At 40.1% G+C, this 24,010-nt stretch overlaps 1 protein-coding gene across 7 annotated transcripts in view; it reads left to right on the top strand.

Moving 5' to 3' along the window:
• WASF3 (WASP family member 3) overlaps positions 1-24,010 on the top strand; it is a 59,764-nt gene that overhangs the window by 22,761 nt on the left and 12,993 nt on the right. For 6 of the 7 annotated variants that reach the window (XM_015852124.2, XM_015852129.1, XM_015852131.1 and 3 more), the window contains 4 exons: positions 12,102-12,244; positions 16,559-16,693; positions 19,265-19,418; positions 21,026-21,143. In XM_015852124.2, coding sequence (XP_015707610.1) covers positions 12,112-12,244; positions 16,559-16,693; positions 19,265-19,418; positions 21,026-21,143 — 540 coding nt within the window. In that variant the 5' untranslated portion in view covers positions 12,102-12,111. Of the gene's footprint in view, positions 1-11,943; positions 12,000-12,101; positions 12,245-16,558; positions 16,694-19,264; positions 19,419-21,025; positions 21,144-24,010 lie in introns of those variants that run through there. The other variant, XM_032442158.1, reaches the window with a different exon arrangement.

Genomic DNA, 24,010 nt, shown 5'->3' with positions numbered 1-24,010 from the left:
TGATGCAATGCCAGATTTCATGGAACACAGCTTTTCAGCCTCCCAGGTCTTGAAAGAGGATTTTTAGAGAAGGTTAACTGCTGTATTTGGTCTGAGACTCATGATGGTTTAATAGTAGCTTATTTATCTCACAGTGGGTGTTACTGTAAGCGTAGTGAGGAAATCTCTTAAGTGCTGCAAATAAGGTTGTGTATTACTGCGTGTTACATTTAGTAATGCTTGACACTCAGGTTAGGCTTCATTTAAAAAGAAAACAAAACAAACGAAACAAGGATAATAGATTGAATTATTAGGGAGCTAATACAGGGCAGAACTTGGACATACAAGTTTGGGATGCTGGTAGAAGGGAGAATATATTACAAAAGGGCCAGCTTGAGAAAATGTTTTGTGTTTGGGGAGATCTTTGTATATTATGTGCTTCATGCATTAATGAGATAGTAGATGTATTACATATATTCAGATATTTGGTTTTTTTTATTATATTGCTTTTTTCCCCCCCTGCATTATTCTGTTCTTGGTGAAGGACGTAAGTTGGTACCTGTCCAGGTAACTTCATTTTCTGAAAGATGTTTTCAGCACTGATGAGGTAGGAAAGGGATATGGTCCATTTTTATTTCTGCAAGACCCTGTTTGCTATTTGATTGTAACGCAACTGTAGGTGTATACGGAGCTTCTGTGCCTTTAATAGCTGAATGTTCTGCTGTGCTGTCTGTAACCATTACTATTTTATGTTATGATCTGGAAAATTACAAATTGCTAACTTCTTGTTTCAAAGATGAATGATTTTTGTGGTGATTTGAAGACGGTAATGACATGGAAGGCAGAGAGGAGGAAGGTTACTTGATAGGGAGGAACTGCATAATTAGTGCTCAAGTTTATGAACACTGGCAGATAACTTGTAGGAAAGCTATGAAGAGTATTCCTGCTCTGGGAAACCTCTAACCAGAGCTCAGCCCTCTTTAGGAAAAACAGCCACATAGAGCTGCAGAATCACAGAATGGCTGGGTTGGGAGGGACCTTTAAGATCATTCAGTTTCAACCTCCCTGCTATAGGCAGGGACACCTCCCTCTAGACCAGGTTGCTCACAGCCCCATCCAGCCTGGCCTTCAATGTTTCCAGGGAGGGGACATTCACAGCCTCACTGGGCATCCTGTTCCAGTCTCTCACTAGCCTCACAGTAAAGAATTTCTTCCTTGTATCGAGTCTAAATTTACCCTTTTCCAATTTATACCTGGCTGTGTTAGTCCTGGTGCTTAGTAAGACTGTGTGTAGTTTGTGGTGAATGTGGGTTTGGGGGATTTTTTTTGCCACTGTTGTGATGCCCTTTTGTCACTTATAGCATCTCTCTTGATCACACGACACCCTTTGATATTCTCTGGTCCATCTTGTGGTGACTGGCATGCTTTGTTGGAGCAGATGGCATGCTTGGCTCAGGATGAAAATAGTTGGGAATTCTTATGTTGCTTTCTTTAGACTCAGCTGTTAATAACAGAATCTAAATACAATATTTTGTTAAGTTTTTCCTTAAAATGAGCCCAAATAAATGTGTTTTCCCCACATAGCCGTAACTGTTCTTTCTAGATTTCTGATACATAGGGAAAGTAAAATACTGATTGCTTCACAATCAGAAGGATTGGGAAAATCTGGAGTTTAGAGCTGAAATCATACAATCATGGGATGACTTGGGTTGTAAAGGACCTTAAAGATCATTGAGCTTCAACTCCCTGCCACAGGCTGAGTTGCTGAGCACTAGACCTGTCTGCCCAGGGCCCCATCCATCCCGACCTTGAGCACCTGCAGGGATGGGGCAGCCACAGCTTCCCTGGGCAATGGGTGCCTGTGCCTCACTGCTCTGTGAGTAAAGAATGTTTTCTTTGGTAGGAGTGGATGGGAAGCTCTGCCTTGGGGAATTGTAGCTTAAATTTTCATGATCTCTCTGTGCACTGGAGGCGTATTCTGGGAAACTTGTGCTCACAGACCTTGGTTGTTCAAGTGGACATTGAAGTTACCTGCAAGACATTTCAGGTATTGTGATATATACTGTGGTGGCCTGGTCAAACATCACTGCAGCTGCTTTCCAGTGGAAAAGTCTGTCCTGCATGGTGAGAACTGGGGTTCCAGGAGGCGCATCAGGAGCTGAGGTAGACTAAGACTGATGCTTAACTGTCAGGAAACAAAGTGTTCTTTCTCATGCAGTTTGACCTGTGTAATTGCTCTCAACCATCATCCTAGAGTTCCATGTGCATAACAGCTGTGTATATGTGCATATATATCAAATACATGTATGCACACTGTATGCATATACATACAACAAAAAACATGTGTATGCGTGCATGATTTTTTAAAGGAAGAACAACCATGGAAACTTAACACATCCCCCTGACCTTTTAGATTAACTGCTGAGGGGAAGAAGTTGAAGAACAGCATATTTTTTCTGAAAAATGCTGTTCTGGAAGTATTCTCTTGGTAATAATTATTAGACCTGTCAGGGAGGTAGGGAACACAATGTATTGCCATATAAATGGGTATTATTGGGTACAAAGTGGATTCTTCGTCGCTTCTGTACTTTCCCCTGTAATTTAAGGTTAATTGGAATCCCGAGAAGCAAATTACTGAATTTGCTTCTGGTTTAGCTTAAGGTGATTTGAGGATTTGAACTGCATGTTCTCACCACATGCTGGATCCTGGAGGTCTTAACGTTCAGCCTTCATCACGTGGGCTGTGACCCAGACAGGTATTTCGAGCACTTTAAATCCAGCAAGGCTCTGCTAAATGGCGTCAGGCTAATCCAGCAAGGCCTAACTGCCATCTACATTTTCTTCAGATAATCATGGAATTAGCTTCTGATAACACTTGCTGCTTGTGAAGGAGGAAGGCTGGTACAAGTGTGTTCTAAATGGGCTCTGAGAACTGTTTGTGCATTATTGTGGTTTAAATGTGTGAGGAAAAAACACATTTTTAGTGCAATTTTTTAATATTTCGTTACAGAATTTGTTCCAGTGTCAAATTGTCTGAAGTAGCATAACATACCATGCAGTCATGTAGTCATAGTGCTGCTGGTGTTCATATGTGACAAAATTATTGCATTTCTGTAACCTAGATGAAATGTAACTTTCCATAATTTAAACTACAGTGAGAATATGTATTAGGGTGATTGCTTTGACTGGTTTGGATGCTTGATAGTCATTCATCCAGGAGGCCCTACTGGAAAAATCCCAGTTACTGTTGTCAACATATAGCAGCCACTCTGTGCTCTCAGTTTCACGAGAGGGAATTGGTGTTTATAATGCTTTTTGGACTGCAGTCCTATCAGATCCTCCAATGGGCAGATGCTGAGCAAAGCAAACTTCCTCCAGATGGGTAGGAAACATCTTAGTATGCTTGACTTAGCTAAATAATAGTATTTGTTGAATAGCAGTTTTTTTGTCAGGTCTTGATTTTTATTACCCCATTGTCCTAAGAGAAACAGTATGTGCTAGAAAAATGTAGTGGTACTGGATAGGTGGGTATCATTAGTATTTTAAGTGTACTGTGAAGTATTTGAACCCTGATGTGCTTTGAGGCTAGGAATGCTTCTGCTGTATAAGAATGACCTGAGAATGACACATAGGCACTTTTCTAGCTAGCTGGGCTATTGACTTTGGTTAAAGAGTGTGAACTGTGTGGCTCTCTCTCCATAATTAACTCCATAGTCAAACTTGATGAGATCCATGGAGATGACATCTGGAAAGAATTTTGAACCGGTATTGGAGGACTGTGCCGCACTGAATGAGCTTGGTGTTATAACTAGCTCTCTGCTGCTCTATGACTTTGCTCCTTTTGACCTCATACAGCTTATACTCCTCATTAAATGTTATCATTTAGGTCACAAAGGTGAAAACAAAATGAGATTTGGCAAGATGCTGTTTTTCCGATCAGCCTTGTTGTCAGTTCTTGCATGTTTTCATTTGTGTAACCATTGTTTTTCCCATGTAGAAAGAGCAGAATAAATTTAGCAGCCCTATGGTTTACACGTGCAGAGGCAGGACCTGAGGATTATCAGTCTGAAGTCTCCTTTCTGTGCTGTAGGACAAAGTGCTGCTTCCGCTTTCTTAACATAGTGCGGAGTTCCTTCTTCTGGCTGAGTGCTTCTTTTCAAGCAGTGGTATTTTTAAAGCATCAACATTACTTGAGAGGTGGACTGTGGTAGGTACAATAAAGTAGCTCTGCATTCATTTCTTTCACCTCTGCTTGAAGAAAAGAGCTGCCACATTTTTTTGTATACGCCCAAGGAAAATATTTTCGAGTTGATGTGCAGAACTATTGAGACAGAACTTAAACTCCGACAAATGCATTCTGTGTATCTTTCCAGTGAAGTCAAACAGAAATAAAACTAGAAATAAAGGGAAACAAATGGTGACTCAGTTCAGTTCTGTTTGTTTGAATAGGAGAAGAGACGATAATAAATTCCTGGAGCATGATACAGATTTCAAGAAAGGTCATATGAAAGAAAAATGTTTTCAGTGCAGTATAAGTAGTTATTGGGACAAGTCCATTCTTAAGATAGCAAATAACAATCAAATACTCTTGCATGATTTGAAAAGCTGTGTACACTTGTAACATTTACAGTGCATTTGGTGCTAACATGGTATTTGGTTGGAACAGTAAAATTAATGGTGGCAGTAAGTTTTTCTCTTGTTTTTTAATGCGTGAAGGCAGCTGAACAGATGTTCAGAATGGTATGGAATATTCCGTCTTCCCCATCCCACCATCACATGGAGCCATCTGGAGGGGGCTTGTGCAGGACGAGCAGCCGTCACACTAATAGCAAGATTAATGTCTCAGCATCTTTTGTTGATACTTTAAACTGGGCACTGTTTGTTTAAGGGGAAGGCAAGAATGTGAGTTGTCGTCATTGTGTGTGTGGTTAATTATCCACGTGCATATGGAGAGAAGATGAGTAATTGTGCTTTCTGCTGAACAATAAAATACATTTATGGTGGCCATTCCAGGCTTGGACCCATACAGGCACAGTTCAACTTTTTTTCCATGGCGGTGATGTGACTGACCACCTTTTACCCTTAAGCACAGTGTGAGGTGTTACATTAGATTTAAATTTACCTGTTTTGGTTCAGCAAAGGCTTCTGTCTTTGTTTTCCCAGAGTGTTCCAGTCCACGCTCTTGGTATGGTATTTTTTTCAGCCCAGTGTTGTTAGTGGTGTGCATTTTGTTTTTTCTTTAGCAACAAGTATAGCTGGTAGATGCCTCCCAGTTTAATTAGCTTGATTTCTTGAGTGCCATTACTTTATCTGGGAGACAGAGATCAGTGTTTTGATGTAATGAACAGGGTTTCGGTTAGGAAAAGAACAGCTGATGAGAGGCTCTAGTCAAGTGTGAAGGTGTCCTGGATCATCTGTTTTCTGATAATACAGGATGAGTACAAAGGAGTGAATGGAACTGATACTGGCAGGGTGATTGAATTCAGGTCAGCAATCTATTGTATTGTGCAATCTGTGAACCTCTATTGAATTTCAGATATGCAGTTTTTTTCCCTCTAAATAGTTATCTTAGTAGCACTGATACATTTTTATCTTCCTTACTAAGCTCAATGAATGAGAATCTTATTTCAAAACTTACAAAATGGTTTCAGTGGGACTGCCTTGGTTTTCTTTCATTGCTTTGTGTTCCATTTTGTGAAAAGAATTTCAAAGAATGGGAACCCAATATCATACTGAAGAATGCAACTTGGATTGAGGTGTTTAAAGCCTGAAACTCCTCCTGCCCCAATGTAGTAAGCTGCTGTAACTGAGAATGTGAATCGTAAGGAGGATACAGCCAAAAATTATTTCAGATGGCTTTTGGGGAAAGATGACCATAGGGAGAAGAGGAAAGGTTAAATCTACCTGAGAAATATTTTATAGTCAATTAATTTGGATGATAAGAAATTAGTACAAGAAAAAAATATATTCTTTAGATAATTTCCTAAAGCTGTAGTGGAATTCTGCAGAAACGAAGATAAAAATGCAGCAACCTTGGTTATGCTGATGATTGTCTGTATGCTTGCTTAATTTATAGGGAGCATGAAATATAGAATCATAGAATCCTAGAATCACCAAGGTTGGAAAAGACCTAAAAGATCATCCAGTCCAACCGTTTAGCTATTACCAATAGCTCCCACTAAATATCTTTATTTCTTTAATAGTGGTTAGGCTACTTAAAGGATCATATACATCTCATACTTACTTTGGAGTAGAAGATGAAACTTTATCACAATCTATCAAAATGACACAGCTTTTTTTCTCCTGGAAATTGATGGGGAAGAGCACTGTGATGGAGATAAGTTAGTGTTGGGTTTGTAGTTTTCAAATGTTTTCTTTCCATTCAAAAGGAAGAATTTAAAGTAGTAACATCTCTCAGTCTTGTTCTTTGTGCCATGCTTCCTAGATAGTGGACTGTAGAGCTTTATTAAAGAAACAAAATTGTTTGGGGAATCTCAGTGCTAATTTCATCAACACTACCAGGTTGGTGTGACAAGAAGATCAGAAGTGGTGGTCTGGTGCTGTGAAGACAAGAAATTCTTGTTCCAGCCTTGGATGCCAATGACTTTTTCAGGTAGATTTGGCAGCCAGAAGGAAGATTTCTGGAAATGATGTTGGCAGACAGTTGCTTGTATAATAAATTTCACTTATTCTTTTTGAGGTGGGTATTTTCTAGGCATTTGGCTTTATCTGTAATGTCTTGTCAAAAGATCTAGTTTACTAAGGGTAAGAGGAATTGTTCTTGCTCTTTAGTTACCTTGAGGAGGAAGATCCTATCAGACATTCTGTGTACTTCTGACAAATGCCTGCCAGTATCAAAATCAAGGATTTTATTAAGAATAAAGAAAACAAGAAAAAAAAATCTGCTTTTACTAATAAGAAAATAATATACTTGGTCTCTTAAGTAAAAGTATAGAAGTAAAGCGCTTATAGCACTTATGACTTACAATCATGGTGTTTAGTCAAAATACTTCATTTGGATTCTTTGAGACAGTAATTGCGTGCTTGATGGATTTTCTACTTATTCACAGTTCTTTTACAAACTTGGCAATTGCAGGTAATCTTATTATTCTGGGCCATTTAAACAATGGCACACAGTAATGGATGGCCATGTATTTTACGTACTTTTGCAGCATACAAAATGCTGACTAAAAGCTTGGTTGGAATGAACTTAGTTTTATTAATAATAAAGAAAACAACACAACAAAAACCCACATTGCTTTGTTTTTTTATTAGAAAGAATAGATTAATGACATCCAGATTGTGAACTTAAAATGATGATTTCCACGCTATCTGCTAGTTCTCATTTTCTTGTCATTACAGAGAAGTAAATGAAATTCACAAGTGAGCAGGAAAAATTCCCAAAGCTTGATTTCCCAGTTGTTGTCATCTTTTTTTTTGGATAAAGAAAAACACAATGGAATGTATGTAAAGGGATGTATGTTCCTTTCTTTCCCTTGAGATAAGAGAACTGGAGTATATTATCCATCTAGCTCCTTCTCTGCATCTTCGGTGAAGGATGAAGTGTTTTTGGTGAGGTGATATTCAGTTCTAGGGTTTAGGTGCTTAAATTTAGGTGGCTGCATAGCAGAGCTGATGGATGAGTTATTTCATCTCTCCTCATTTTGCTTGTACCTGCCTATTGATAGATGCAACAAATAAGTTGTCCTCTTGGCTTCTGTGGACCTCTCATGAGGAATGTGGACACTGAATACATTCATGTAATATCAAACTCCATTGCTTTCAACAAGCTGCTTATTCAGTCCATCTCTTTCTTCTCTATGGAAGGAGAATTATGGTAGTTCCTCTTTGTAGTTTTTTTTAAGGGGGTAGTGAGATTCGTCAGTTCTAAAACCTAGAAGTTATATACTCAGAGAGAATTAGGGTGAATGTATGGAAGGTATGTTTTGAGTGTAAATGACAGTGCCTTTTTGGGGGTGTGGAAGGGTCAAGGCAGATTGTAGGAGCAGCTGTTGGTTTGTGTTTTTGCCAGTTGGTCAAATGCTTGAAAACTCAGCTTGCTGTTTATAATAGCCACGCTCTGCTGTTGTTTAGAAAGATTGTAAGTTGTGTTTGTCTTCTTTCATCTTTGTTACTGTACATCTGCTTTCTACTTGGTTTTTAAATCTGACTTGCCAAGGCGATGTCAAGCTCCCTGCATGCAGTTCAACAGCTGCTGGGTGCAGGAAGGTGGTCAGAAGTGACCTGGGGGGGAGGGGGTGCTTTGCAAGAGCAGGAAAAGCCTAATAAGAGAAGCACCAATTCCTTAGTTATCTCTGTCTGTAGGTAGATCTTTACCTGCTTACTTCTAAGGCAGCAGCTGTTGCTAAGTGCCTTCTAATTTTAAAACGCAAGGCAGTTAAGCACATTATTATGAGCAAGGGGAAAAAAAAGGAAGTGAGAGAACTGAGGGAATGTATCTAATGCTAATTTTTAATGGACTGATCTAAGCGAACTCAAGTTTCTTTTGTGCTGTTCTTTTCAAATATGCATGGAAATAAAGTTAACTGTGCTTGCTGTTGTCTGTAGGGTTTGAGCAGTATCTGTGCTTGGGTCAGTTTGGCCCTGTGAGATGTTATTTCTGATCAGCATCAAACAGAAGGATTTAGGGAGATGTTCAGTGACATCCAACCTTATGTTTCCTTTCTCACCTATTGACTTCTGTTCCTGTTCTTCATGTCTGGCGTTTGTGTCTCATACTTCCTGGTGCAACCTCAGAATTGCTTTCTGAGCCCTTCATCTCTGGTGCCAGATGCAGAGGGTGGGCTCATGCCATGGCTCAACGTGGAAGCTGATCCCTATTTTGCTTGAAGCAGAGGAGTGCATCTGTGTTCAGTGTGGCTAATGGTGTGAGCACTATGCAGACAGGCTTCTGGATCAGGAGCTGTGTGATGCCCAGCTAAGGCTTGGTCCCATTCATCCTAGGTGCAAGTCTCTGATTGTGGTATCTACTTAGCTAAAGTAAAACAATCTTCTGTGATTGGTCCCAACCTTCTGAACTGGTGTAAGTCTTGAAATTAATAACAACTCTTTGTTTTGTTTTCTGTTTATCTGTGTGGTGGATGGGAAGAGAAGCTATATTAAAACTATATTAAAATCCAAATATGGTCTATCACATATCTGATTCAATATGTTTAATGTAGTGGCAGATAATCAGGATGAGTTTCTCTGCTAGAAATAAACTGGGGCTGAAGAATAACCTGAGATAACAGAGGAACATGGAGCTCAGTGGAACACCGTTGCAGTAACACTGTGCTCAACACAAACCTGGGAATCATAGACTGATATCATAGAATCATACAATGGCTTAGGCTGGAAAGGACCTTAAAGCCCATGTAGTTTCAACCCCACTCCTGTGGACCAAGTTGTCAACCACTGGATCAGGCTGTCCAAGGTCCCATCCAACCCAGCCTTGAACTCTTCCAAGGGGCATCCACAACTTTTCTGGGCAACCTGTGCCAGCACCTCAGCACTCAGAGTATAGATTTTTTTCCTAACATCTAACCTAAATCTCCCCTTTTTAATTTAAAGCTATTCCCCTTGTCCTATTGCTATCAGAATGTGTAAGAAGTCACTCTCCCTCCTGTTTAAAAGCTCCCTTCCAGTACTGGGAGGTCACAGTGTGGCCTCCTCATAGCCTTCTCTTTTCCAAGCTAAACAAGCCCAGCTCCCTCAGCCTTTCTTCATAAGAGAGTTGCTCTCAGCCCTCTGATCATTTCTGTGGCCTTCCTCTGGACCATCTCCCAGTTACACATCTTTCTTGTACTTAGAGCCCCAGGCCTGAGCTAAATGCATTATCTTTGCCCTTGGTCTTGTGAAACCTCTTTAGATTCACATGGGCCCACTTTTCAGGCCTGTTCAGGTCACTTTGGATGGCATTCCTTCATTTTATTGTGCCAACTGCACCAGTCAGCTCAGTGCCCTCTGCAAACTTGCTGAGGATGCACTCAATCCCGCTGTCCAGGTCATTAATAAAGGTGTTGAAGAGCACCAGTCCAATGCCTATAGCCATTGACTATAACCATCCTACCAATTATTTATCTGTAGGATAGTCAGGCCTTCAAATCTATATTTCTCTAATTCAGAGATAAGGGTGTGGTGTGGGACCATGTCAAAGGCTTTGCACAAATCCAAGTAGATGGTTTCAGTTGTCCTTCCCTTGTTCACTGATGCCATCACCCATCATAGCAGGCCACCAGATTGGTCAGGCACAATCTGCCTTTGGTGAAGCTGTGCTGGTTGTCTTGGATCACTTCCTCATCTTGCGTGTGTCTGAACATAACTTCTGAGAGGTTTTTATGATCTTTCCAGGTACAGAGGTGAGGCTCACCAGCCTGTTGCTTCCATGATCTTCCTTTCTTGTAAATGGGAGTGATGTTTCCCTTTTCCCAGTTGCCAGTGATTTTGCTTGACAGTAGTAACTTCTTGAATATGTTGGAGAATGAGTTGGCAACCATACTAACACGTTCCTTCAGGACCTTGGGATGCATGTTGTCTGCCTCCAGTCTTAGTCTCTTTCATGGTCTTCTCCTTATTGGTGAGTGCCAGGTCCAGTAACACTCTACCTCTGGTTGGTCTGTTAAATAATTAGATCTGGAAGTTATACTGGATGGACTCCAGGAATCTCCTGGATTGCTTTAGGCTTCCATGTTATTTTCTTGGCAGAAATCCAGGTGTTTGTAATCCCCTGTCAGGATGAGAGCCTGGGAGCATGGTGCTCCTTTTAGCTGAAGTAAGAAGACCTTGTCAGCAGTCTGTCATTGATCAGAAATCCTGTGGTAAACCCCAACCATCAGATGTCCTGTATTGCCCTAATTTTAACCCATGAGCTCTCAATTTTATTGTTGCTGTTTCTCAGAGGCAACTTTCAAGGAACCTTTATTTAATTCCTTGATGTTTTTTTATAATGAGTGGTTTCAGTTTCTTTGGAAAATACAGCATCGTAGCCTACATAATTACTCTTAATGCATAAATTAATCAGAATGGAATAAACTTGCTGCTGTTTCTTTCAGGCACAGAGACAAGTTCAGTTCCTTGTAACAAGCAGTCCTTGTTCTGGAAGGCTGGAAACAGCAATAGAAAATACAATTAAAGAAAATGTCTTACATCTGAAAGTCCATCTCTGCATGGTTTTCATCTGGGAATGGTTCTGTAGAACTTAGGCAAAAAAAGTGCTCATTAAAGAATTGAGCATTTTGCATTCACTAATTGGTCAGCTGATTCCTTAAATGCATCTTAACTCTTTTTCTGTTTCCCTCCATGCTGGCTAAGCCTAATGAAGTATTCAGTTCCACTAGTTTTCCCTAGTCTATACTACGTCTATGTATGTTTGTTTTTTGTCCCCTAGATGAACAATTCTAATAGCTTTTGTTCTCTCAGAAAAAAATGTCTTCTCTTATCTGGCACGTGTCCAGACTGTGGTAAATACATTTTATTGCCTCATTCAGAATGACATCCAACAATACTAATGGAAAACAATCTTTCTCATCACATAGAACTTCTATTCTCACCCAGCCTGTTTCTGTTCAGGTGTTGTGCCCTTATCTGTCAGATGAGTTCATTGTTTTGATAGAAAACCTGTTGGGATGAGGGTTGGTCAGCATCTGACGCAGTTATGGGGCTGCAGTGCGTGGATGACCAGTCTGTGGCCTGCTGGGCAAATGCTCTGTGCCAAGGCAGTGGGCCTGCTCACTGCAGACAGCATTCATTCCTGTGAGTCCAGGGGGAACTGCCAGTTTTTAAAATGCAAATGCCTGCTGAAGTCCAATGATTCCGCGAAGCACTGGCACACTGTAGCACTGGTCTGCATAGCAGTAAATAGCGTACTTCTTGCCTTGGAATTGGTGCGTGTTGTCTATGTCAGCTGTGTGCTCTGTGTTCTTGTCACATTCTGACTTGAGCACGTGACTCCTTTGCCTTTATAGAAGTGGTACAGCATCTTACAAGGGGAAGACTGAAGCAAGTGCTTTAAAAGAAGGAAGGTAAAGTATGTTTTTCGGAAGAAGCTGAATGTGTGCTGAATAAATTCATAGCTCTTATTTCCACTGTTGTAAACACAATCTCTGTTTTTCTGTAAATTCCAGGTTGTAAGCCATGCCTTTGGTGAAAAGAAACATTGAACCGAGGCATCTCTGCCGAGGAGCTCTACCAGAGGGAATTACTAGTGAGCTGGAATGTGTGACAAATAGTACCCTTGCTGCTATCATACGCCAGCTAAGCAGCTTGAGTAAGTATCTGCAGCTTCTTTTATGTTTCAGCTTCCTGATGAAAAACTGAACAAATGGAAGGCTCTAAAATAGCTTTTTGTAATAGTAAAACTGATTTGGGTCATTGCCACCTATGTAATACAATGGTATTATGCTACTTCATTGCTTTTATGCTCTTCTGTATTTTAAATTTTTATGTAGGAAGAGCCTCACTGATGTTTTTAACTATGAGGAAGAAACAGCTACGTCATAGTCAAGTAGGAACTTTTTCTTAGATGTGAGAAATTGGTGCTAGGTATGGAACTAGCACTTGAGTAGTTCTTGGCTTGCAATTGTCCCAGATGAAGACAGCAAACTTCTACCTCCTGGCATTAAATAACAGATCTGACTGACATTTCAGTTTATTTAAGGTCTTATTATTTCTTAGGCCTTTTTTTTGTTGTTGTTGTTGTTTTTAATGTGTTTTATCAAATTATATGAATGAAATTAAACATTCTGAAAGAATGGAATTTGCCATAAACGAATCTACAGGCTGCTCCACAGTGAACATCCTGCACGCTACACCTCTCAGCTGACACCACATCTAGCAGTTCTAGCATGTCTGGAGTGGAGTACTTGCAAGATGAATAAGGCTTCTTAATAATGAGAAATCTGCCTTCTTCAGAAAGCATCTAACAGCCGGCAGCTGTTGTTTGTGCTGATAATTCTGGTCCTAGGAAAGAAACAATCAGTTCATCAGTTTTTTTTCACTTTGCAGATGTAAATGGTTTGGTAAAGCCTGCGTGGTTTGGTTGTGGATTCCATTAGATGGATGTTCAGTTTGTGATGATATTAAATAGCCTCTGCTTAGGGAGAGAGTACCATATACACGTTGCGTTCTCCTTTCCAGCGGTCAGTGATTTAGAGATTTTCTGAGCTGGAGGTTTATCTGAATCATCCTATGTAGCAAGCTTTTGTAAACCTATCTATCATCTCTGGAATTGTTTAGATGTGCTCAAAAAGAATTGTGCATTTTTCATGCACAATGACCTGTGGCAAAACGTCCCACGATAGAAATTGTTCCCTTTCTTCCTTTTGATACTTGTGAAACATAATGGAAAATGGTTATCTTCCATGTTTTTCTGTTATTAGCTGTGATTTTTAAGTCATTATTATCTTCCTGGTGATATGTTGTGAGTTGGCATGCCCTGTTAACATTTTTTTTTTTTTTGGAGTGAGATCATTTTGTAATTCAGTAGGTATTTATTTCTGTCTGGGAGATTGAAGTTAGAGGGGTTTTTTAAATGTAGAGTTGCACTGTAATCCAAACAGTGTCACAGTGACTTTCTGCCATTAATTCCCTGAAAGTTCAAGGATTGCTGGTTTTTAACTGCTGCTGGACTTTTGAGTTGACATTTTCAGGGGAGTATCTAAGTGGTTGTCAAATATTTGTTTGTTTTTGAGCAGTAGCTGCTAATTTGCAGCTTGAAGTTATTTACAGTTAATGTGCATTTGCGTTTACTATTACCTTCAATTGCTGTTTCGTTTGGCCGTTGCTCTGTATCGAGTTTCAGAAAGTGGAGAAGAACATTTGATGTTTCCTGATGACATTCAGGGGTATCTGACCTCATTTTGGAGTTATACAGTGATTGCCAGAATGTGGGTAATAGTTCCTTAACATCTCTGCCTTATTGAATCTTGCTCGGAATGTCTAGCTTCCAATTCTCCATGTAAAGTATTTGGTCTAATTCATCTGCTGCCATGTGTATTCACATCCTCTTAGGACAGCTGCTGAGGAACTAGCTGAGAAACAATTTATATCCGCTGCTTAGCAGGTTTCTCAGGTCATTTGAAGTCCGTTCAGACAGCCCTGATGTACTTTATTAGGGTCCAGTTAAAGATCTATGTGGATAAGTGATGCGTCATTTGTTTGAACAGATGAATGTGATTTTTAATGAGTGAGGTCTTACAACCAGGTTTATCCACAGTATAACAGGAAAATCCATCATGTTTGCAGAGCGTTTTTTTTCAGACAACATTGGGTTTGTGGGGGTTTTTTTTTGGCTTGTTTCAAGCCAACTGGGAGCAAGGAAATGATCATAGAAAAATATTGTGCGGTGCTAATGCAGTATGTCTTGCTGACAGTATCAGAGCTTTTGGCTATTCCCACAGCATGAAGCATGGAGAGAGCAAGTGCAAGTCCATCTTGCAGTCATACTGTGTTTTAATGTTTCACTGTAAGCCCGCTATAGATTCTAAAAACTGGCAGATTTGAGCTGTTGCTTACAAATTTGGCTTGCTTCTGCTCTTTTCAGGAGACATGAACAAGCTCTTATCCAAAGGGAATGTGATCTCAATGGAGCTTTTTTTTTCTATTATGACTTCAGATTTGGGTTTGTTTGCAGCCAGCTGGCTTGGAGAACAGGCAGAATAAGCAGAGTTTTATGTGAAACTGCACTTCTTACATAAGGCAAAAGCTTGACTGGGGGATTCACCTCCACTTGGAGGAAGAGAATCTACTGTGTAGGACTTGTGAGGACCTGCAGCCTGTCTTTAAGAGTATGATGCTTGCTTCATAGGGTAAAACACAAAGGAAAGACCTTGAAGAAACACCATCCACAAATACTCTGTAACTTTTGGCTCTGGAGTTTGGACTGATGGCAGTAGGGCTCTTGCCAATTAAAAAAATTGGTCTCTGCAACAGGATCTGTTGCACTGTTGTTTTGTTACTGACTTAAGGTTACGTGTAAGAAATAATGGCACCTGATTACTTTTGAAGACTAAGTATTAAAGCCATAAATATACTTCTGTATCGAACACTTCCTAATTAGATCTTATCCTGTACATTAACTTACTTGCTATTTCAAATTGGCATTGATCACAAGGCCATTCTCTGTAATGTTTGGAGTCGTGGCAACTAGGAGATGTGTGCATCTGGAGGAAAGCAAGTATCTGGCCTGTTTTCAGCTAGGCAAGAAGGAGGAGCCATAAACCTACAAACTGCTAAGAGGGTCGATGGTGTTTTAGCTGCATTAGGCAAAGCATGTCCAGCAGCTTGAGGGAGGTGATCCTTCCCCTCATCTCAGCCCTGGTGAGGATGTACCTGGTGTTCTGGGTCCAGTTCTGAATACTCCCAGTACAAGAGAGCCATGGACACATTGGAGAGAGCCCAACATAAGGTCATGAAGGCACAGAAGTGACTGGAGCTCCACTGCTATGTGAGGGACTAACAGAGCATAGAAGTCTTGAGATACTGGATACGTAAATAGTTGGTGGAATTATAATTTAATATCAACAATGTCTTTGTAGAGTAGTAATGGTAATAGTCTCGTGCGGGTTGGAAGGGACCTTAGAGATAGAAGGGGGGGGAGAGGTAGAAGGGGGGACTGAGACGTAAGTAGGTGCAGTACTGTCAGTTTAGTGGGCAGGTGGAATCTGAAATTTGTAGAGGAATTTCTGGTGCAGAGGGGATATTAAAAATGGAGCTGAGAGAATGACTGGGGCAGGAGGTGAATGAAATGGATGCGGGTGTCTGGTACTTTGGGAGAAGAAAGGTCTAGGGATGGGATGGGCAAACACAATGTTGGTTTTGTCATGTGGCACTTGTATCCACTGTAGCACATTTAATTAAAATGGGATTTATGGCTACAGATCTAGACTGCTATATGATCTATGCTGTTATAGTGGTTAAGAAAACATGACAGCTGAAAGGGAGGCTGAAAAGACGGTAGATTCCTCTTTTGTACTCTGTCCAGTTCAGACAAACCATGCTCAATGTGGGCACTGTCATCTCAGTCTCACAGAAGGCTTCAGTGACAGAGCGACATAGAGGGTAAGCATAAAGCTGAGCAAACCACATTGTTTGAGGAACCTGCTTCAGTTTGCTTCACTTTGCCTTTGTTTTAACATTGTGCTTGTGTCTGTAATTAAATAAATGTTAATGATTATAGGTTACTAGATCCTAGTATTCCAGATGTACTTCAGCAGCTTTTAGAGCAATAATTTTAAGTCATCTTTTACACTGTGGAGGCAGATTTAATGAGCAGCCTTATGATGCTTGGCAGTCTGCGTGCATTTCTTTGTGTGTGTACGTGGGATTTGTTGGTTGGGTTTTCTTTTTTTTCTGTTATTTTAAGCAGATGGCCAAGCTGGATGTCCAGAATAGACTTCTCACAGCATTTAGTGTGTTTGGAGACTTTGTCCAATTCTATTGCCCAGAACTTTGCTAAATGAAAAACTATGTTGTTACAATCTTGCAGATAGTGTTGTATTATAACTGCAAGATATCAAAGCCATTTGTCTTGTATTTTGTGTCTCTCTAGCAAAGAGATTTCCTTGCCTGTTTTCTTATACAGGTAAACATGCTGAAGACATATTTGGTGAATTGTTTAATGAGGCTAACAGCTTCTACATCAGAGCAAATTCCCTTCAAGACAGAATCGATCGCCTTGCTGTCAAAGTCACCCAGCTGGATTCAACGGTAGAAGAAGGTAAGTAATTGTGTGAAGGCGTTGAGCCAGGAGTGATGTTGACAAGGCCACTGTATTTAATTACATAACAGTCTCTCTCTTTTCAAAGTAATCTTGAACCAATATTTCATCTTGATTTTTCCCAGCTTGCACTACTAAGAAAACTTGTTAGAAGAGCAAGGGGAAAAATAATCTCAGGTCATATAACTGTCTTCATTTTTGACTTAGTATTACTTGATGAAACGCCTGAAGTAATGGAACTATTAAGCTGCATTTGTCATGGGGAGAACTTTAGTCCATGAATTAAAAAAAAAAAATTGTAAGTGAGTAAGTCTGAGCCTTACTGGAAATAAATGAGTGCATTTGGAAAAGTTCAGGGCTGTAGATCTGTTCATTTCAGGATGGAGTGGTAACAGACTGTTCTACTGAAGTGGGTTCAGGATCACTGGCTACAGTTACCAAAGATCTTAAAGCACTTCTTTAGGAATCCCGGATGTCTGCTTTGCCTAGCTCTCTAGGAGGTCCTAGTCATTTAAAACAGCAGTTTCTGCTGCTGTGTCCTCACTTGCTGAAACATTTGGTTATTAACATCATAAATTATGGGATCATGGAATCTTCAGAGTTGTAAGGGACCTTTAAAGGTCATCTAGTCCAACTCCCTGCCAGGGAAGAGGGGCACCACAGCTCGATCAGACTATTCAGAGCCTCGTTCAACCTCCTCTGAAATGTCTGCAAAGAACGGGGCAGCTACCACCTCTCTGGGCAATGTGTTCCAAAAGTTATGAAATATTAAAACATATATACACAGTAATATCATAAATAAACAGTGAAGATGAAGAATTTGAGCCATCTCATTACATTGTTTGAAAGCACTTCCTTCATCAAAGTGAGCAGAACATGCTTCTATCTGGGCCTGAAAGCTCTAATATGTGTGTTTGCTTTCGTGTTCAGTTACCTGTCTGAGCCAGCCACTGCATGTATGTCTTGCTTGAATCACTTCTGTTTTCCAGAAAATTAGAATTTCTGACATATAGTAAAATGTGAAATCCTATTACATCAGGACAACAATGTAAGTAGTATCCATTTATCAATGGATACTACTTTAAATACATTTAATAGTACTCTTTATAAAGCTTGTATGTTATATTGAACGTTACTGCTAATGTTAAATGGTGCCATTAATATTGAATAGTATAATATTTAGCTTTCCACTGCCAGCTGGCTGGCGATTGGAAATTATTGCATGATGCATATTTTTTGTGCTTTGAAAAACGTTAACTGGAAGTGAGGTTATGAGCTACATTGGAACATAAGCTCCGCTCCTATTGAGCCATTAGTCAGCTTAGATTTTGAGGCATGTCGTAGCGGTAATACGAGCAAACTAGAAGAGCAAAATATATGAGCAAAGTATTTGTAGAGTGTACTAATTCCATGGGTTATGGGTTATGCCAAACTTCATGACTTTCAAGTACATTATTTTTGGAAATGCTGTTTTTGTGTATGTGTGTGGTTTTGTTTCCTTTTTCTAAGGTCTCATTTGTATTGCAGGATACCTTCCCATTAGTTTCAAGAGTTCTGAGAGTTACTGAAAAGAGTGCTGAAAAGGAAAACTAGTGAATGGACTGAGATTATAATCAGATCTTATTTTAAACTGCCTTCAGTTTATACTTTTGCTGTCACCTTCATGGTAATAAGCTGAATGCATATGAATATGCATTTTGTTACATACAATAAGTTCCAGAAATAATATCATTGTAAATAAGCCAGTGAAGACTTCAGTTCTATGTCTGACAGTCAAACACAGCACTCTCCCCTTCCCACCAAACATCAGGTTGCCTAAGAATAGAAGATAACGTAGCTTACTGTCAGGTTTAAATTGTGATTGGCATTATCTGGAGCTTTTCAGCAAAGGACACTCCATCTCAGGGAAATATATATTAAGCACAAAAGAAAGCCTAGCTAGACTGACAGGTCTGTGTACCAGCAAAGATGCAATAAAAGTATGTTATTGGAATGTGCAAACCTATTTCTCTCTGTAGAGAGATGATGAAGACTTAAGATTGAAAGACATTATTGGTTGTATGGGAACACTGGGAATTGAAAGATAGTAGAAGTCGTGGAATGCTCTCACAGGAATTCCAGGGGCTGTAATTGAATCATTAGAGTGGGATTGAATGCTGATGGATAGCAGATGTAATTATAAACCATGCTGTGACAGAGGAATATCAAACTTTGTGTTCCATGGCTGAAGCCAGACTTTCTGCTATTAGAAATCCAGGCTGAACCCTGCATAAAAGGGGGAATCATTGCGCATCTACATATGACAGGATTACATCATCAACTACCAAGACATATGGTTCGTGTTCCTGTTATTTCAAGTGAACTTCTGGACCAAGTGGGATGTAAATTTGATTTGCTACATCAGTTTTTATGTGCCTGTATACATATATATCGTGATTGCTCCTGAAAAGTACAGACAAATCTTTCTGTTTTCCATGTTTTTCTACAGATATTTTAGTTTAATTTAATTTAATTTTAAATTCACTTAAGTTAATTTCAGATATATGTTAAATGTGTTTTTGTTTTTAACAGTATCACTACAGGACATCAACATGAAAAAAGCGTTCAAGAGTTCAACAATTCAAGATCAGCAGGTAGTTTCAAAGAACAGCATTCCTAACCCAGTGGCTGATATTTATAATCAGAGTGATAAACCACCTCCTCTGAATATTCTTTCACCTTACAGGTATGGAAACACTGAGTGCTTGCATTCTTATGTTTATATATAGAGAGTGATTACAGTGGATGGGGAAACCTTTGTTGGTTATTGAGGTTTGTTTTTGTTGAAGACTTCTCTGTTCATGAAAACAAAAATAGCTGTTACCACACTGAAAATCATAGGTTGTATCTGACACAAAAATCATTGTATTTCAGCGTAACAGTGTTACGTGGCAGCATGGCATCAGGGGGCAAGTGCCATTCATCATGTAAAAAGTGAAAAGAAAATTAATGATGCAGGGAACAATGCTTTCTTTGGTTTATTTATCTAGAAATTTGGTTTTGTTGCTTTTGCTTTCCCTGCCGTCTCCTGATATGTATGTATGTGTGCGCTCTCACACTGTATTTTTTTCTCCTGATTTCACGTGTTAACGAAATTAGCATCACCTGAAGGGTTGTGGGCAAACACATTTTTACTTACTTCATCCTTTAACTTTTGATAGGTACTGGATTACAAGATTTGTGAGGTCTACCTAAGGCAGGAACTCAAGCTCTGTGGTAGCTTATTTGAATATATATTTTTGTTTAGGAACGACATAAAACATTTACATTGTTGGGTTAGTTTCATTTTTTTTTTTTTTTTTTTTGTAGTTTTTACTTGGAAGATAAAATTATTCAATTTATAGCTGGTGTACAGTGTTTTGCTCACTGCTACAGACATCTGTGTTCCATATTTATGGGCATCCAGTGAGTGTTATATCAAACAAGTGTACTGCAAAGCTGTGGTCCAGTTTGTATCAGGATAGTACTACCAGTGAGCTTTATTGCATTCTTCCTTTTGTATTAGGAATGCATTAGTGAAATTTACTTTTTTAGAGTCTTTTACTGCCCCTGGTTTTAAATTATTTTTATTTGCTTTGGATAAGGTTTATACTAACTTCAGTTTGTAGTCTGATCAAAGATGAAGGGATGGAAGAATGGCCCCACTACTCCCTTTAATAAGTTAGATCTTAGTAATGAGGAGATTTAGCACACAGAAAGTAAGGATTTAGCCACTGTAGGACCAGATAGTGTGTAAGATCTTCTCTCTATACCCTGATCCAACAGTCTCAGTGATCGTGGGTGCTGCTGCCAATTCATACTACCAAGCCCCTGTCAGCTCTGTCTCAAACCCTCCTAGAAGAGTTTGGCAGAACTCAACCCTCAGTTGGTACCACCTTCCTAGTTCTTCTGCCCTTCAGAGTACTGATGTGCTTCCTTGTCTGGATTGGACCAAATATTCCCTTTCCAGTTATTTTGAGTCAGCTGTTTTCCATGCATAACTTAGGCTTCTTTGTCCCCTACACATCCTATTTTGGCACTGATCATCTTGTAGGACCAGGGAATTTCACACTAGCTGTCAGTTAGGAGCGAGCCTCCAGAAGGGCTGTGGATTTCACCCCATTTCCCCGAGATTCTTGGCATGAGTCAAGCCAACTGCAAGTTGCAATTGCCAGGAGTGGCACTTCACACACTTGACTTCCTGTCATGTCATGATGCAGAGAAAATTAATTTGGAAGACCTTGGAAGGTAAGGTTTGTTAGTTCAAAAATGCTGCTTCATATTTTCTTAGCTTCTCTTCTACTGTGTTTGCAGGGATGATAAGAAAGATGGATTGAAGTTCTATACTGATCCTTCGTACTTCTTTGACCTTTGGAAGGAAAAAATGTTACAGGATACTGAGGACAAACGAAAAGAAAAGAGGAGACAAAAGGTAAAACTGAAACATAATAAGATATAAATATATTAAAATTTTGTGTACACTCGTCTAGACGTAAGAATTGCAGAATTACTTCGTTTGTGTGCGTGGAAGGATTTTTCCACTTAATGAGTAACCACTCCTGAAGACTCTGAGTCATTTCTGTTTTTATAGTTCACAATGCCTGTTTTAAGTTGGCAAATTGAATGTTAGGAGAACTGTAGTTGTCTTCCAGCATGCTTTCTTTAATCGTTTGCCAGTACTGGATATTAATACTCAGTGAAATAGACCTGTTGTGCTTTATGGAAAAAAAAAGACCCTGTGATTTAGGGGGGGAAAATGAATTAGAAATTGTGGTGCTATTTTCTTAGTTCTTTATCCAGCTGCATCATCTCCTGTAGCAAAACATGGGCTTATTCAGAAGTATATACTCTGTTTTTCAGTTCCTTGGTAGTAACCCTTCAATTTTCTACACATAACAAGATAGTAAAATGACGATACATGGCCTAATGATGAGTTTTAGTACCAAGAGTAGGCCTGTTTTAGGCACAATATTCCTTTCTTCCTCAAAGTTCAAAAACAACAACAAAATAGCTTTTTCTTAGAGAATTATCTTCAGTCCTGGATTCCTTTCAGCAGTTTGATTGAGGTGTATTTGAAGTAATCAAAATTTCTTCTTTTCATGGTTTTTAGCTTTGAATGATGAGTTACGCTGCTTTGAGCGCCATAACATTACTGAGGACAGTTTCTTTTTCCTTTAAGTGTTAAGTATTGACTGCCCATCTGACAGCAGGTGCTCTTCTAGATAAGTTCAATGAGAGAGAGGTAAAGGATTTGAATTAAGATGTGACAGGTGCACAGGCTTCAGAGGAAATAGAAGGAAATTTCTTAGTTTTCAGTACACAGTTATATACAAACATCATAGATATTGATGTCTGTATAGGAATGTAAGTATAAGTAGGTACTGTATATCAGACAGCTGGATACGTGCTAGTGTGTATGATACTAGCATACATACACCTGGATGTTTGCTAGTGTGTATGATACCTGCTTAGAAATATGTGTATAGGACACAACTACAGGGGAGTTTTACTATTGTGATTTTATAATATGGCATTTATTCCTTGTTCCTGTGGCTGGACAAAGAATCATAGAATTACTCAGGTTGGAAAAGACCTTAATGATCATCAAGTCCAGCCTCAGCCTAACCATAGTACCCTAACTCTAACAACCCTCTGCTAAATCATATCCTCGAGCACCACATCCAAACGGCTCTTAAACACATCCAGGGATGGTGACTCAACCACCTCCCTGGGCAGCCTATTCCAGTACTTAACAACCCTTTCTGTAAAGAAGTGTTTCCTAATGTCCATCCCAAACTTACCTTGGTGCAACTTGAGGCCATCTCCCTTCGTCCTGTCACCTCTCCACTTCCAACCCCACTCTCGCTGTGAGCACCTTTCAGATACTGGAATAGAGCAATAAGGTCTGCCCTCAGCCTCTTCCCCAGACTAAACAGCCTCAGTTCCTTCTGCCTCTCCTCATAGGGTTGATTCTCCAAGCCCTTCACAAGCCTTGTTGCCCTTCTCTGGACCTGCTCCAGCACCTCCATGTACTTTATGTACTGAGCTGCTCAAAATTGAACACAGTACTTGAGGTGAGGCCTCACCAATGCCGAGTTCAGGGGCAGGATGACTTCCCTAGTCCTGCTCACAACACCATTCCTGATACAAGCCAGGATGCCGTTGGCCTTCTTGGCCACCTGGGCACACTGCTGGCTCATATTCAGCCACCTGTCCATCCACCAAGGTCGCATCCACCAAGGTCGCTTTCCATCAGGCAGCTTTCCAGCCACTGCTGCCCAAGCCTGTAGGATTGACTGGGGTTTTTGTGAACAAAATGCAGGACCTGTTACTTGGCCCTATTGAAACTCATACCGTTAACCTTGGCCCATCAATCCAGTCTATCCACGTCCCTCTGTAGTGCCCTTCTTCCCTCTGGCAGATCAACACTCCCTGCCAGTGTGGTGTCATCTGCAAACTTACTAAGGATGCCCTCAATCCCCTCATCAAGATCATCAATGAAGATGTTAACTAGAAGCAGCCCCAGCACCAAGCCCTGGGGGACACCACTCATGACCAGCTGCCAACTGGATTTAACTCCATTGACTACAACTCTCTGGGTCTGTCCATTTAGCTGGTGCTTCACGCAGTGTATACCCATCCAAACCATAGGCAGCCAGCTTATCCACAAGAATATTGTGGGGGACAGTGTCAAAGGCTTTACTGAAGTCCAGGTAGATCACAATGACAGCCTTACCCTCATTTACTAAGCGGGTCACCTTGTCATAGAATTAAATCAGGTTTGTCAGACAGATCTATCATTCATAAACCCATGCTAACTGGGTCTGATCCCCTCGTTGATCTTTAATTTGTCCATGATGGTTCCTGAGATTATCTGTTCCATGACCTTCCCAGACACCGAGGTGAGACCGATAGGTCTGTAGCTACCAGAATCATCTTTCCAGCCCTTTTTGAAGATGGGCGTCACATTTACCAGCCTCCAGACTGCTGGGACATCCCTGGTTAGCCAGGACTGCCAAAAAATGATGGAGAGTGGTTTGGCAACCACATCCGCCAACTCCCTCAGCACTCTAGGGTGCAATCCATCTGGCCCCATGGACTTGTAAGCATTCAGCTTTCAGAGCAGGACCAAAACTATCTCATCATGGATCATCATGTAGCTTTCTGACTACAACATTTTAAAACAGAACATGAAAACATAGTTAACTACTTGAATTCAGCGGCTGTTTTAATTTATGATTCTAATTTTGGAAACAAATAATCAGATCTTCCTGTTAGGAGTACCAGTCAAAAGTGTTT

The sequence above is a fragment of the Coturnix japonica genome, chromosome 1 (genome assembly GCF_001577835.2).
Source record: "Coturnix japonica isolate 7356 chromosome 1, Coturnix japonica 2.1, whole genome shotgun sequence".
Taxonomy (NCBI): Eukaryota; Metazoa; Chordata; class Aves; order Galliformes; family Phasianidae; genus Coturnix; species Coturnix japonica.
The sequence above is the reverse complement of the archived record's forward strand: the minus strand, read 5'-3'. Positions and strand labels throughout refer to the sequence as shown.